This window comes from Sodiomyces alcalophilus (genome assembly GCF_042370955.1).
Source record: "Sodiomyces alcalophilus JCM 7366 unplaced genomic scaffold ACRALscaffold_1, whole genome shotgun sequence".
In the NCBI taxonomy this organism is placed as follows: domain Eukaryota; kingdom Fungi; phylum Ascomycota; class Sordariomycetes; order Glomerellales; family Plectosphaerellaceae; genus Sodiomyces; species Sodiomyces alcalophilus.
Window position 1 is genome coordinate 4,275,385 of NW_027263532.1, and position 13,944 is coordinate 4,289,328.

Sequence of the window (13,944 nt, forward strand, 5' to 3'; positions counted from 1 at the left end):
GCTAGTCGCTGAGGATCCCTAAACCCGGGATCACGTGTCCCAGCGTAGTGTGGGCGACTTATTAACGTCATCACTTCACGCGCTGGCTAATTGCCTATCGTACTGCGGATTACAGTGACATTACAGTGACTCGACAAAAGTGTCGAGTGCTTATCTCACATATCGCGTCACATCGCGATCTGGTTCCTCCTACAGCCTAACCCTTGAACTTCAAGATATCTTCACAACTCAACTATACGTCATGTGCGCCGCGAACATAGTTATCAGTATAGGCTTTTACAGGCTATATGATGCGAGTATTTCTAGGTATCTATAATCAGACATTGTCAAGCTATTTACATTAAAACCAAGGGTAATATGGTAATATTCTACCAAAACCTCAGTACAAGCCGAAGTGGGGCGGCCACTCGATATTTCTGTAGGCTCGCCGTACATCCCAAGTATCGATACAACTGGGGCGATACAGAGGTTCTGGTACAGTTACGCATTCGTACCTTACAACAGTGTCCGTTCTTACCGGCTCTTTATTAAGCGACATTCGATTCCTGTGGCCGCGTTCTTAGGAGCCAGGTGACGGGACGTGAATTGTTTCAATGGGTTCTAATCCTGAATTTTCATCCATTGAAGACACAGAGGATGAAATCGCCGAGTTGGAGCGACGACTCTCGGCCGCTAGGGCGAGATTGAAAACAAAAAATTGCGGTCGCAAACCTCTTCGCGAACAAAGCCATGGTCTTGCTAGGCCAGGGGTTCACGAGACCGCACCCAGTCCTGAACGTGAGTTTACAAAGTAGTGCCATCGAGACACAGCACCCGTACCTAGCTACCTTAAGACTCCGTCCCCGGCACTCTTCCTAACAGACACCATCCAGGCCCCATACAATCTGCGCACCACTACTTGCTTCTCCTCTCCGACTCGGCCCTGCCTCTCGGCTCCTTCGCCTTCAGCAGCGGCCTAGAATCCTACCTCGCACATACCCCTCGCAACCGTGCCTCGTTCTCCGCCTTCCTCCCCGAGTCCCTCTCCTCCTACGCCTCGACGACCCTCCCCTTCGTCCTCGCAGCCCACCGCGACCCTTCCGCCGTAGCCGAACTGGACGACATCCTCGACGCCGCCATCATCTGCACCGTTGGCCGTCGCGCCTCCATCGCCCAGGGCCGCGCCCTCGTATCCGTCTGGGAACGCAGCTTCGCATCCTCGCTGCCGGAGGAAGCCGTGGAGACGCTGCGCCCCTATGTGACGCTGTTAAGGTCGACCGCGGTGGCCGCTAGCCTATCTTCGACCGCGTCCTCGTCCCCTTCCCATTCCTCCTCCCCTTGCTCGTCTTCGAGGTTGGACTCCAAAGACCTACCGCCACCTGTATCCGCCCACCTTGGACCCGTACTCGGCGCTGTCTCGAGACTGGTCGGCTTGACAATGCACCAGACCGCCTACGTGTTCATGCTGAGCCACGTCAAGGCTCTCGTCTCGGCAGCCGTGAGGGCGAGCGTGTTCGGACCATACCAAGCACAGAAAGTTCTCGGTAGCGCCGATGTGCAGAAGATGATTGTAACCGTGATTGAGAGGGAATGGTCGACGCCCGTCGAAGAGGCTGGACAGACGATGCCCATGATGGACCTTTGGATCGGGAGGCATGAGCTGCTTTATTCCCGCATTTTCAACAGCTAGCGGCCGCACGGTACAGCGGGAACGAGGGAAACGATAGACGGTAGCAGGGGCGTTTGGGGTATCATGTGTCGCTTTTATATTGTTGATATTTATACAAATAAGATTACCTTCGCATCGTCTGCCTCTTGCTCATTCGTCATCATCGCTGTCATATGCCACTAATGGCCCCGTAGAAGCTGAAGGTGTGGGCTTCCGGGCGACGGAGACCCTGGCCTTGTTCAGAGCCGCCAGTGTACTGCTCGAAAAAATGCCTCCCGATTCCTCTTTGGGTTGTTGCTGCTGGGTAGCAGCCGCCAGTGAAGGCTGCGCCTCCTCGCCGGGAGTACCGTTCTCGATCATAAGACGCTCGTTGTACCCTAGTTCATATCCCTCACGCCCGACAGGGTTGACCGCGTTGGGACCTCTGGCATAGTGAACCTCGTCGGGCGCTTCGTAACCTTCTAAGCCGTAGCTGCTCTCGATTTTCCTCCGCTTTCTCGCTTCCGGATCCTTGCCCTCAATCTCGGCGATGAATTCCGCCGGCAAGGCGCGTCGGATGGCCTCGGCGGCCTGTTCTTCGATGCGCCGCGCGTCGCGTGCTTTCGCCATCGGGTTGGGATCCACCGTCGCCCACCGCACGTTGAGAATCTCTTCATGGTCGAGGGACTGGTGAGCCATGGCCACCTTGGCGAATTGCGCGTTCGCCTCGTTGGTGTATGTGATGAAGGCGACGCCGCGCGTGTTGAGAACGCGAACTATGATGTATGTTAGCAATGTGCCCCTCAAAAAAAGAGAGAGAAAGAAATGCGGCGCTCTTCTTTCATCTGCCGTGATCTTACTTCGTTCAATCTGGCCCCATTCCGCAAAGTGACGCGCCACAATCTCCTCAATGTCATCGCTGACATGTATCCTCCCAACGTAAACAGTGCGATTCTGCCGCATGAAGCTGCCTGTGCCACCCATATCATCTCGATAGTCGGCATGTTTGTCGCGCCCGAAGCAGTCTACGTTTGGGTTGAACATATCGTGGATGGTCGGAAGTCGATGCAGGTACTCGCAGTCTTGACCTTTGGGGCAGAGACCTCGCGCGAAGAAAAGACAAAAGTAGCTGCCCGCGACCCTATCTGCTCTGGTATAGCCGCTGTCTTTGGCGATATTGCAGCGGCCTTTGGCGTGTGTACTGGCCAGATACTTGTCCTCGCGATCACCGCCTAGCAGCCCGTGTCAGCCATCACGATCGGTAGCGACGGGCGAAATCGAAAGGGCAACCTACCGGACCACTTGTTGTACCAAATGTTAAAAGTCGTTCCCGTTTGAGGGGGGATTTCCGTGGTGAAGGTTGCCGGATCGACTTGGGGACGGGCTGGGCGCTTCTTCCTCCGTATGATCTTCTTGACTTTGCGTTCTGTCGGAGCGGCGACCTCGGTCGTGGTGGTGGTCGTCAGAGCCGTCTCTTGCTCTCCCTGTGCATCATCCTGCACCCGTTGGGCGACGGCGGTTTCTTCGTCAGACATGATTGATGATGATTATGCCACGTGTGAGTTACTGGTGTCGATTGCGTTTCGGCGCAGAATGATTGTTTGTTTGGTCTTTGGAGCTTGTAAGGGAACTGGTCTTCGATTCAAGACGAGGACTGATGAGGCTGAAAAGTCTTATCGTATTAAGATAAGGATGTGGCGCATGCGCATGGAAATATGGCTTGGCATTGCCCCTCCAAATTGTACAAGTGACATTTCCTGCGCATCGACACGATCATGAATCAAGAATCACTGACATTCTCTTGCTTTAATTGACGTGCTGCTTCAGGGGGCGGTTTTACTTATCTCTTTGAAATTATAGCATATTTTCGAGGGGCTAAGTGATCACTCGTCAAGATGGTGAACATCACGGAGAGGATCAAGGAGTATGGACACCGAAGTGCTCAGTGAGGGGCACAAATCGCTAACAGGTGACTAGGATTGAGGAGGAGATGAGGAAGACCCAGAGTAAGCGTTACCCTTTGCTTTTTATTTTATTTTATTGACATTGACGTACTGGATATTGTCTGTTGGTGTCTCTTGGGTCATGGTTCTTTTTCGATGCAAGGCGTCTGGCGCGGAAAATGAAAACTTCCTGACAACAAGTTCCATCGAGACAATATTCGGGCGTTGCCATTACCATTACCCTTTGAGACAGAAAATGGAGTGCTAAGCTTTTCCAGAGAACAAGGCCACTGGTAAGTTCTTCCGTGAGCCACTTGATACCGGCCGAAGACCTGACGTTGCTCGTTAGAGTATCATCTGGGTCTCCTCAAGGGGTATGTTGTGAATCAAAGTCCGCTCCCATCCCTTGAAATGCCTCGCTGATGGTCTCATCAGAAAGCTTGCCCGTCTCCGAGCCCAACTACTCGAACCTGGCCCGGGAGCCGGAGGCGGCGGAGGTTCCGGCTTCGACGTCAGCAAAAGCGGAGATGCACGAATTGCCCTGGTCGGGTTTCCGTCCGTGGGTAAATCAACGTTCTTGTCCAAGGTCACCAAGACGAGATCCGAAGTCGCGTCCTACGCCTTCACCACCCTGACGGCCATTCCGGGTGTGCTGGAGTATGGCGGGGCTGAGATTCAGCTTCTCGATCTGCCCGGTATCATCGAGGGGGCTGCCGAGGGAAAGGGCCGAGGTCGACAAGTCATCTCGGCGGCCAAGACGAGCGATATGATCCTCATGGTGCTGGACGCCACGAAGCGCGCCGAACAGCGGGCGCTCCTCGAAGCTGAGCTGGATGCTGTGGGCATTCGCCTGAACCGCGAGCCGCCGTAAGAACGAGATGACATCCTGCCGCCCACTTTTTCTCTTTTTAACGTTTCCCCTTCCACATCTTCCCAGCTTGGAGGCTCCTAACCGCTAACCCTAAACCCAGGAACATCTACCTCAAAGCCAAGAAGGCCGGCGGGATGAAGATCACCTTCCAATCGCCGCCAAAGATGCTAGACGAAAAGATGGTCTTCAACATACTGCGCGATTACAAGCTGCTCAACTGCGAGGTGCTGATCCGCGACGAGAACGCGACGGTGGACGACTTGATCGACGTGATCATGAAGGACCACCGCAAGTATATCAAGTGCCTGTACGTGTACAACAAGATCGACTCGGTCTCGGTCGAGTTTCTGGACCAACTGGCGCGCGAGCCCCACACGGCCGTCATGAGCTGCGAGCTTGACCTGGGCGTGCAGGACGTGGTGGACCGGTGCTGGACGGAGCTCAACCTGATCCGCATCTACACGAAGCGCAAAGGCGTGGAGCCCGACTTTAGCGAGGCGCTCATCGTGCGGAACAATAGCACCATCGAGGACGTCTGCGACAAGATTCACCGCACGCTCAAGGAGACTTTCAAGTATGCCTATGTGTGGGGGGCGAGCGCGAGGCATGTGCCGCAGAAAGTGGGTTTGAGTCATCACGTGGCAGATGAAGACGTGGTTTACATTGTGACGGCTTGGAAGGCGTAAGTCTCGTCTGGTGGGTGCGGGTGATTGAGGGGAGAAATGGGTTTGATGGTCACGTCCTGAGGAATCATGTTATCCCGTAGTGGTTGAAGGATGAGGTTGGCCAGCAAACTGCTATATACAACAAGGCCTGAAAGGGCCTTTCTTCCGCCCAGACGAAAGGAATAAGAACAGAAGAACCCCGTACATCGTTTCGTTTCGTGTCATGACGTTTGTTTGTTTCAGACCCTTTATCCTCGCCGTTGAATATCCAGTCGTAAAGTCTGGTGCATAATCCCTGAACGCCATTTGTCCTGAATCCCTAGTGAAAGATGTTGCACACTGCCTGGTACAGATAAGAAAAAAACAAGAGAAGAAGACATTGGTACCAATTTGTCTCCTTAACACCGTGCCCTGGCCCGAATATCCCTCCCATACCGTTCCTACTTTTGTCATGAAGCACAACCCAAAAACAGAGGAGCAAAACTCATCTAGGGAGTGCTGTTGGACTTGGTAGGAGAGGGAGGCTTCGCAGCAAAGAGCGGTTCGCCGTCGAGCTTCTTAGATGAAGCCTGGGCAAAGAGCGACCTGGGTTTGGCCCTGTAGAGGTTTACGTCAGTTTTGTCGTCCTTTATAGTAAATTCGAATCTGCCACGTCGGAACGAGAGGGAAGCATAGTACGTACTTGCCAATCTTCTTGCTGCGGAAAGCGTTGAGCTTGGCGGTGCAGGGGCTCATGATGTTGTCCGAGGGCGAGATGTACTGTTTGGTCCTATCACGGGGGTCGCGGGTTAGACCGGTCGTCTGATGAAGATGGATAGGCTTCTTGTTCTCGTCCTCGGCGGCTCCGTTATGGATGCTGCGACGGCTGTGGGTAGTATGCTGGCGCTCGTACTTCTCCTGTGCGATCTTGTTCTGGAAGACCTGGCGGTGATATTCCATGCTCTTAACATCAGACTTGTCTGAGGGGTCGGTGGCCACGTTGGTGGTTACGGGCGCGTTGACGTCCTTGTCGGAGAGGGCGTGGCCAGTCATCATGAATGCTGATTTTGTCCTTTCTTTTTGCACTGACGAAAGTGGCTCTATTACTTGAAGATGTCGAGTTGACAGCGCGTAAGCCAGTGAAGTTCTTGGACTAAAGAAGGAATCGGTGTTGTGCACGGAGAAGTCGCGTGAGAGATAAGCTTGTGACGTACAAGGTATGAGGGGAGACTGCAGTATTTGAATACGCAGATAGGCGACAAGGGACAGCACAAATGTCTAAGTGACGTGGTGTGAAAATGTTCACAAAGGACTAGGGCGATATGCGCGACTCAGGTGCCGTGACGAAAGTAAACAAACTTTTTTTCCTACCCCATCGGCACGGCAACAGACAGCACAGGGTGGGGTACAATCAAGCTGTAACTGCAATGTAGTGGTAACCGACCTCAAGTTGGAATGTGCGGTACAACCTCGTAACAGGGGACATCCAGGTATGTCACTGTACAGCCAAGGAATGGCCACCGGCTCACTGCTCATGGTATTCTGTAATTCTTGCTCTTGCACATGCGTGAAGGGTATCAATTGACCACGTCAGAAAACCAGCCTTGCGGACCCCTGCTTCAATGTCCGTTAACAAAAGCCAGTCGATCCCATTGGAATGGAACGTTCTGAGATTCTCATCTAGCCCGTCCCATCCACCTCCTAGTCCATCACCAAGGCGACGGAGTAGCATGGAGGTTTTCCTTTGGAGTAAGGATTTAATGAGAGGCAAGCGGGTGCTCCCGCCTCAACCGGCGCGATCAATTCAATCCGTCCTTGAATATATGACCACTTTATTAAATCCAAAACGGAAACTCAAGTATCAAAACAAGCCGACTCTCTAACCCCGAGTCCGTTGCTTTACAGCTTCGAGGCATGGCGAATCCTGGTCCCCGGTTCCGCGGTTTTCGTCTTGTGCAACCTCATCAGCTCCTCCGTCTTAGCCTTCTGTCGCTGGATCGTCTCCGTAACCGCCTTGGCCCTCTTGTTCTCGTTCCTTCCCATCTGCCGTAGGTGTACCTCGTCGGGACCGTCCGCCAGCCTCAGGGTCCGGATGCTCGCCCACATGGCGGCTAGAGGGGTGTCCTGGCTCACGCCTGCTCCGCCGAACGTCTGGACGGCCCGGTCGATGACCGTGAGTCCCGTCTGGGGGACGATAATCTTGGCCTCGGCGATCTCCTTGAGCGCCTTCTTGGGCCCAAGCTCGTCCATCTTGATGGCCGCGTTGAGCACAATGAGACGAGCCGCATCGATCTCGAGTCGAGATTTGGCCACCCACTCGAGGATGACACCCTGCTCGCTCAGCAGCTGGCCAAATGGCTTCTTAGACTGGTCGTTGGCGCGCATGATCATCCATTCGAGAGCCCGCTCAGCCTATAAGTCGAGTGTGAGTAAAATGTATTGGGATTTGGTTTGTTCGTTTGGGCGGGGGCGGGGGCGGGGTGTTCTGGAAGACTTACGGCTCCGATAGTGCGCATGGCGTGATGGATACGGCCAGGTCCAAGTCGGCCCTGGATAATCTCGAATCCGCGTCCCTCACCGAGGACAAGGTTGCTCGCTGGGACGCGGACATTATCAAATGTGATGTGCCCGTGCCCATGAGGAGCGTCGTCGTAGCCATATACCGAGAGCATCCTGTGGATAGTGATACCCTTGGTGGTTGCAGGGACCAAGATGACGGACTGCTGCTTGTATACGTCCTTGTTGTTGGCATCGCTCTTCCCCATGACGATATAGAGGGAGCAGCGGGGATCGCCCGCGCCACTCGACCACCATTTCTGGCCGAATTAGCTTTACATTCTCACTTAAAAAACACACATCGTAAATAGACCAGATGCATTGGGGGTTCTCGCTTACCGAGCCGTTGAGGACGTATTCGTTGCCTTCTTTGCGGATGCTCAGCTGGATGTTGGTAGCGTCCGACGACGCAACGTCGGGTTCGGTCATCAGGAAAGCCGAACGAATCTGGCCCTCCATCAAAGGCTTGAGCCACTGGGCTTTCTGCTCCTCGTTGCCGTACTTGGCCAGGACCTCCATGTTGCCCGTGTCGGGGGCAGAGCAGTTGACCGCCTCGGAAGCGACCTTGGACCTGCCCAGCCACTCCGCCATGAGGCCATACTCGAGGTTCGTGAAACCGGGGGACTCCTTGTAGTGACCCTTGGGGAGGAACATGTTCCAGAGCCCGAGTTTCCTGGCCTTGGCCTTCAGGTCCTCGAGAATGGGAGGATAGCCCTCCCATCGCGCATCGCCCTCACCAACCTGGGCTTCAAACACTGGATCGGCCCTGTTCGGTGGGTTAGGTGGTTCGTGTCAAGTCACTATCGGGACCTTCAACCCGGAATCAGGATGGACGAGCTTACGGAATGCATTCCTCCTCTACGAACTTGGCCACAACGTCCAGAGTCTGTTTTGCGCGCTCGCTGAGGCGATCCAGCACCTGATTTTGATCGTCAGTCCATATGATGCATTGAATGGCAAGGCCCACGTAATCAAGCCGAAGGTCAACTCACGATAGAGGGCACTTGGGACGTCATAATGTGATACTTGTGTATGAGTGTCGGTACCGGAACGATGTAGATTAATTCTGCGTCTTATTGGATCCGAATTGAAGATGGAAGAATGTGGAAGTTAATCAGTACGTTTGGCTTACAGAAATGATCCTGAGCTCACTGGCCAGGTTAAGGGGACGTTGGTTTGGCGAGGAAGCCGAGGTTCCCAGTGTGGAGATGGTCCGGGGTAGGGCAGTTGGGAGCCGAGGCGGTCGGTGTCGGCCCAGCTTAGCTGCGGGGATCGATCACTAATGATTCAGAGGTACGTACACTACTTACATCCCAAGATATAGGCCAATGGCGGCTCTGATCACGCTCCTTCTTGCGACGCGCGCGGTGAGATGACTCTCGTTCCATAATGACGTGACCCATGGACAACATTGCCATAGAACGTATATCTCTATCTCGCTGGAAGAGGGAAAGAAGAAAGGTAGGTAGTGTTGGACATCCTATGTTACTGACTATTGGGTAATGGCCCGTTGTTGTTTCGACACCCAAGGTACTCGGACACGGAAGACATGTCGGCCTCTCGGTTCATATTACACCGACGCCATCAGTCAGCAAGTCGGCCATGAAACGTGGACAGTTGAGATGCCCTTTGACGTCCAGGTACACGAGTTTGGTGTTTCTTGATAGGGGATCGTAACATCCCAGGCTTGATTGATTATTGACTTCTATTTGTTACACTGATGTTTTCATGGTTTCGCCATAATCCGCTGATACGCACAAGTCGCGAGGCGATTTTGCAAGACGTGTGGTCCGTCGGCTGTGATATCAGGCCTCCTCTTCCCCAATCTCTTCCGCCAGTCACATCTGGTATCAGGGCATCTCAAGTCCGATAGTCGCCGTTGATGGTGATGTACTCATGGCTGTAGTCACAGGTCCAATATGTAGCCTCCTTGTCACCAGTCCCAAGCCTGACCAAGATTTCCAAATCCTCGAGCTCCAGAATCTCCGAGGCCCGCGACTCGTCCACCATTTCCGGCTCGCCGTTCACGAGAAGCTTCAGCTCAGCGGTGCCGTCCGTGGGGATGAACGAGACGTTGGTTTTCTCGGGGATAATCTCAGGGACCTCGGTAACGGCGTGGCTAGGTTCGGAAATCAAAGAGTATCCCGTCGCGCACAGAATGCGTCCCCAGTTCGCGTCCCTCCCGTACAGCGCCGTCTTGACGAGAGGCGACCGCGCGATCGTGCTGGCAATTTTCCTCGCCGCGTCCTCGCTCGCCGCTTCCGCCACGCGGATGGTGACGAACTTGGTGGCTCCCTCTCCGTCGCGGACGATCAACTTTGCCAGGTCCACGGAAAAGTCCGTCAGCACCTTTTGGAACGCGGCAAAGTCGGGGGAGTCCGTGGAGCGAATCTCGTTGCCGCCGGCGGCGCCGTTGGCCAGCAGGGCCACCGTGTCGTTGGTTGATGTGTCTCCGTCAATGGTGATGCTGTTGAATGACCGGTCCACCGCATGCTTCAGCACCGCAGGCATGACCGATGGCGAAATCGGCGCGTCTGTTGCAACCACGCCGAGGAGTGTCGCCATGTTAGGGTGAATCATTCCCGCGCCTTTGGTCATGCCCGCCATTGTGTACTCTACCCCGGGCGACGACGGCAGGGCAAACTTCTTCGACATGAGCTTGGGGAAGGTGTCCGTAGTGCAGATCGCCGTGGCGCACGCCAGCCAGTCCTTGTGAGAAGTCCCCAATGCCTCGTGGGCAGCAGGTACATTCCCGACGATTTTATCGATGGGCAGCCTCTGGCCGATGACACCTGTGCTCATGACAATGGTCGATGATGAGCCGTCCGTGCTGTTTCCCATTGTCTCATCGGCAGCCCGCGCCATCAGAGACGCGTCCTCCAAACCACCTTTCCCAGTGACGGCATTGGCGCATCCGGAGTTGATGAGTACGCTGCGGATTCCATTGTTGCCTTTTTTGTTCAGTACATCTCGACTGAAGGTGACTGGTGCTGCTTGGAACTTGTTCTTCGTGAACACCGCTGCGGCTGCGCAAGGCCTATCCGAGGTGATCAAAGCGAGGTCGGGCTTGGTGGTGTTACCGGGCTTGACCCCGACCAATATACCGGAAGCCTTGAAGCCCAGAGGATAGGTGCCTTCGGTGGGCACATATTTCTTTTTAGCAGCGGGTATACTTTCAGCAGTGACTGAATAGCATCGAACGAAACGAGTCAATTGACTCGGGAAAACTTTGAGAGAGCCGGCCATTTTTGCACTGGGAACACAACACAACGCATACCCAACCAGTGCCAATGCCTGGTTTTATAGGTTCGGCTGGGTTGGGCGGCGGTGTGTGAGTCGTTTCCGTCTCCAAGAGTCACACTGGTAATGGTGATACAGTCTGGAAATTAATTAGGTCCTAGAGGTAATTGTCGAAAGCCCGCCCCAGCGCTTATCGATAAGCTTATCGGAGCTCCAATTGTATCTTATCACCATCTCCATGCAGGAAAAAATTCCCACCTGCCAACCGTGTACCTAACAGCCTCCATTGCGACAACGAACACAATCCCGCCATGGCACCCTCGAGAACAAAGACCGTGAAAAACAAGCATGCCGGAAGCAGGGCAGCAGCGGGAAAACAGGCCAACAGGAAGCCTGGCCCGCCCGATGGCATCGTCAAGGCGAAGGCGCCAAAGGGCACGCCACCAGCCAAAACGGCCGTGGGGAAACAAATCGTCAAACTCCTAGAGAAGCGCAGGAGGAACAGGAACAAGACCTATACGGACGAGGAGCTTGGTATCCCCAAGCTAAATAAAATCACGCCCGTTGGTGTGCAGAAGCCGCGCGGCAAGAAGAAGGGCAAAGTCTTCGTCGACGACAGGGTAAGCTGCCAATGTCTCGACAACTTCGGGGGCAAGGGGCCGCGACAGGCTGACTGACTAACGTGATGCAGGAGAGCATGACGACGATTCTCGCCATGGTGCAAGCGGAAAAGGAAGGCCAGATTGAATCGAAAATCATGAAGGCGCGGCAGTTGGAAGAGATCCGGGAGGCACGAAAAGCAGAGGCCGAGAAGAAGGAGGAAGAGAAAAAGTCCAAGCTCGAGGAGGTCAAGTCGGATCTACGGAAGAAGAGGAAACGAAACAAGACTACCGAAAAAGACGAGGACGACGTCAGCCAGTTTACAACCGCGGGGACCAAGGCCGCCAAGTCGAAGAAGAAAGTATCGTTCGCCTAGGGAGGGCCTGTGGTTTTTTTGGAAGCATGTTGAGATGACAAAACTGGGGGAGGGGTGTCAATTTATCTGGGTAGGCTTCACTCTTCGGATTATGGATTATGCACGGCGTTTGTGGACAGGACAAAATGCTTCAGACTCTTTCAAGTTGCAGTGAGGTCAGGCGTTCATAGTAGATACCACATTCGTGTGTTATTTATGGATTCTCAAGATAACACATGTACTCGGACACCTCGTTCTACAAATGGTGCACTCTGCACTCTATTATTGATATATAGCCGCTTCATAACATCCTTTATCCTGCTGACGCCGTTGGCGTTGCCCAATGTTCGATGCATGCCCGTTGCCACCGGGATGACATTATATATGCTATGCTTGTGGTTACGTGATGCGAGACCGCGAAACTTCACGCAGTTGTTCTGACTGTATGCATCTTTCGTTTGACGGGGTCGAACCGAGATTCCTTCCAGAGACCAGGTACAGATTCGTCCTTGGGATTGATGCTGTCCAGGTCCACTTCGAACGCCATGTAATTCAGGAAATTGGGCACCTGGATTTCAATGAGCCCACCTTCCATCGACTAATCACATCCGTATGTCGCCAGGGGGAGAATATGCTTACCGATTTTGAGTGCCATCGGCTACCTCCAAGTTCAAACCAACACAGATGGCCCCCGAGAGACGTGGTACATAGAATTGTGTAAGGATTCCGCTTGAACTCATCGTATGGAATAGTCTCCTTCGGGACGATCTACTGTCAAGTCAGCTCATCCCCGATCCAATGTCACCGGTAACGATATGGTGACGCACAGGATCATCCTCGGAATTCAGTGCGAGGAATGGAATTCTGATGCCAACTAAAGCATCGCATGAAGAAGCATCGCGGTAATAGGCATCTTCCGTCGGGTATCCCCAGGTAGGACATCTAGAGCTGCTTAGTCGACAAGAATGGGTCACAACGGGACCACTAAATACTTACTGGACTTCCCTGTCGAACTCGTATAAGTACGTGACATTCTCGATCCGGTTGAAGTTAAGCTGGGTGTATTTAGACAGGGAGTCCTTGTGGCCCAGCACGAGTTGCTTCATGCTCGCTATAAACTTGTCAGTCTTGTGATGAGGATGGCCATGTCACATTCTGGGTTATGACTGACTTCCCATAACCCTCTGGTATACTTCATTGCCGAGGAAGGTCCGCTTTAGCGATTTGCAAGCGGCTTCCAGGTTGAAAGGGGTGGAACAAACAACGGCGGCTTTCAAGAGACAATCTTCTCCCTCTTCACCGCAGTACTACATGCCGTTCAGTGTACACTCTCTCGGTTTCACGGTTCCGTGGGTTGGACTTACGTTTGTCAACATGTTCGCCCCCAGCGAAAAGCCGAGGCCGAAGAGTGGTCTATTGGGGAACTTCTTGTGAAGCCACTTGACGACCTGCCGCATCAATTTTGGTTAGCAAGACCTGGCTACCCCTCACGACGAGTACCCCGTTGGCTGCGGCTCACTTGACGGATGTCCCATGTGGCCCTGGCATTGTACAGAACGCCGCTGGTAAAGGCGCTTTTCGCACAGCCCCGCGAGTTAACAACGCAAACGTCCCACGCTCTGTCGGCAACCAGCGGGGCAATGGCGTGCCGTAGATAGATCTCGTGCGATCCACCCGAGAGACCGTGGAGCACGACCAACTGAGGTCTTGTGTCCTCAGACCCCAGGCTCTCGAGCTCCTCCTGGTTGAAATAGACGGTCCGAGGGGGTAGAGTGTCGTCGGCCTCCTCAAAAGGGTCTGTGGCAAAGTCGACGGCGAAGGTGCCATGGAAGTCATCGCTATCCGCATCGAATATCTTCCGCTTATAATACACGGGCGGTCCGTGCTGCTTGGTTGCTGTCCAGAATGTCTGCACGTGGCCATTGAACAGGAAGGGGTTCAACTGGCATGGCGGGATAACTTCTTCGCAGATGCTACGCAGGTCCGTCTTTTCACCATCTTTCCCCTTGAGAGCAATTGGTGTTGGAGCGTGAGTGAGGCCCACCCTCGCTCGACCGAACCACTCCATGACGCTTAAACGCCGAGCCAAGAGTCCGCTGGACGGAGAG

General features: G+C 53.9%; 8 protein-coding genes across 8 annotated transcripts; 3 read left to right on the plus strand and 5 right to left on the minus strand.

Annotated features, from left to right (window-relative positions):
• Positions 1 to 593: 593 nt before the first annotated feature.
• ACRALDRAFT_2096295 (uncharacterized protein) lies at positions 594 to 1,669 on the plus strand (the record flags this gene model as incomplete). The annotated part of the gene is made up of 3 exons (XM_071022776.1): positions 594 to 732; positions 873 to 1,251; positions 1,333 to 1,669. 3 exons carry the CDS (start codon positions 594 to 596, stop codon positions 1,667 to 1,669), a joined length of 855 nt encoding a protein of 284 aa, XP_070879790.1.
• Positions 1,670 to 1,798: 129 nt separating this feature from the next.
• ACRALDRAFT_1025736 (uncharacterized protein) lies at positions 1,799 to 3,162 on the minus strand (the record flags this gene model as incomplete). The annotated part of the gene is made up of 3 exons (XM_071014764.1): positions 1,799 to 2,403; positions 2,488 to 2,859; positions 2,922 to 3,162. The coding sequence occupies 3 exons, from the start codon at positions 3,160 to 3,162 to the stop codon at positions 1,799 to 1,801; spliced, it is 1,218 nt and encodes a 405-aa protein (XP_070879791.1).
• A 360-nt stretch (positions 3,163 to 3,522) lies between these two features.
• ACRALDRAFT_2024684 (uncharacterized protein) lies at positions 3,523 to 5,127 on the plus strand (the record flags this gene model as incomplete). The annotated part of the gene is made up of 6 exons (XM_071020247.1): positions 3,523 to 3,572; positions 3,605 to 3,633; positions 3,849 to 3,863; positions 3,920 to 3,944; positions 4,006 to 4,437; positions 4,542 to 5,127. 6 exons carry the CDS (start codon positions 3,523 to 3,525, stop codon positions 5,125 to 5,127), a joined length of 1,137 nt encoding a protein of 378 aa, XP_070879792.1.
• A 467-nt stretch (positions 5,128 to 5,594) lies between these two features.
• Positions 5,595 to 6,138, minus strand: ACRALDRAFT_1066774 (uncharacterized protein; the record flags this gene model as incomplete). The annotated part of the gene is made up of 2 exons (XM_071017385.1): positions 5,595 to 5,703; positions 5,789 to 6,138. The coding sequence occupies 2 exons, from the start codon at positions 6,136 to 6,138 to the stop codon at positions 5,595 to 5,597; spliced, it is 459 nt and encodes a 152-aa protein (XP_070879793.1).
• A 317-nt stretch (positions 6,139 to 6,455) lies between these two features.
• Positions 6,456 to 9,064, minus strand: ACRALDRAFT_1038287 (uncharacterized protein). Its single transcript, XM_071015094.1, has 5 exons — positions 8,634 to 9,064; positions 8,484 to 8,560; positions 7,981 to 8,407; positions 7,584 to 7,901; positions 6,456 to 7,497 (listed from the first exon to the last, which is right to left on the minus strand). The coding sequence occupies exons 1-5, from the start codon at positions 8,655 to 8,657 to the stop codon at positions 6,985 to 6,987; spliced, it is 1,359 nt and encodes a 452-aa protein (XP_070879794.1). The 5' UTR covers positions 8,658 to 9,064; the 3' UTR covers positions 6,456 to 6,984.
• A 220-nt stretch (positions 9,065 to 9,284) lies between these two features.
• ACRALDRAFT_1059482 (uncharacterized protein) lies at positions 9,285 to 10,986 on the minus strand. The gene has a single exon (XM_071016038.1). The coding sequence runs from the start codon at positions 10,885 to 10,887 to the stop codon at positions 9,502 to 9,504; it is 1,386 nt and encodes a 461-aa protein (XP_070879795.1). The 5' UTR covers positions 10,888 to 10,986; the 3' UTR covers positions 9,285 to 9,501.
• Positions 10,987 to 11,192: 206 nt separating this feature from the next.
• ACRALDRAFT_2024688 (uncharacterized protein) lies at positions 11,193 to 11,857 on the plus strand (the record flags this gene model as incomplete). The annotated part of the gene is made up of 2 exons (XM_071020248.1): positions 11,193 to 11,501; positions 11,573 to 11,857. 2 exons carry the CDS (start codon positions 11,193 to 11,195, stop codon positions 11,855 to 11,857), a joined length of 594 nt encoding a protein of 197 aa, XP_070879796.1.
• A 403-nt stretch (positions 11,858 to 12,260) lies between these two features.
• ACRALDRAFT_2039341 (uncharacterized protein) lies at positions 12,261 to 13,904 on the minus strand (the record flags this gene model as incomplete). Its single annotated transcript, XM_071020953.1, has 7 exons — positions 12,261 to 12,404; positions 12,476 to 12,604; positions 12,664 to 12,778; positions 12,833 to 12,947; positions 13,008 to 13,143; positions 13,201 to 13,284; positions 13,356 to 13,904. 7 exons carry the CDS (start codon positions 13,902 to 13,904, stop codon positions 12,261 to 12,263), a joined length of 1,272 nt encoding a protein of 423 aa, XP_070879797.1.
• Between the last annotated feature and the right edge of the window lie 40 nt (positions 13,905 to 13,944).

Bases quoted from the DNA above. Each gene is read 5' to 3' on its own strand.
- ACRALDRAFT_1038287 (XM_071015094.1), bottom strand. From the start codon at position 8,657: ATGACGTCCCAAGTGCCCTCTATC. The intron at 8,408-8,483 runs GTAAGCTCGTCC...CCCACCGAACAG, and splicing joins GTAGAGGAGGAATGCATTCC to GGCCGATCCAGTGTTTGAAG. The intron at 7,498-7,583 runs GTAAGTCTTCCA...CTCGACTTATAG, and splicing joins CCATGCGCACTATCGGAGCC to GCTGAGCGGGCTCTCGAATG.
- ACRALDRAFT_1059482 (XM_071016038.1), bottom strand. From the start codon at position 10,887: ATGGCCGGCTCTCTCAAAGTTTTCCCGAGTCAATTGACTCGTTTCGTT.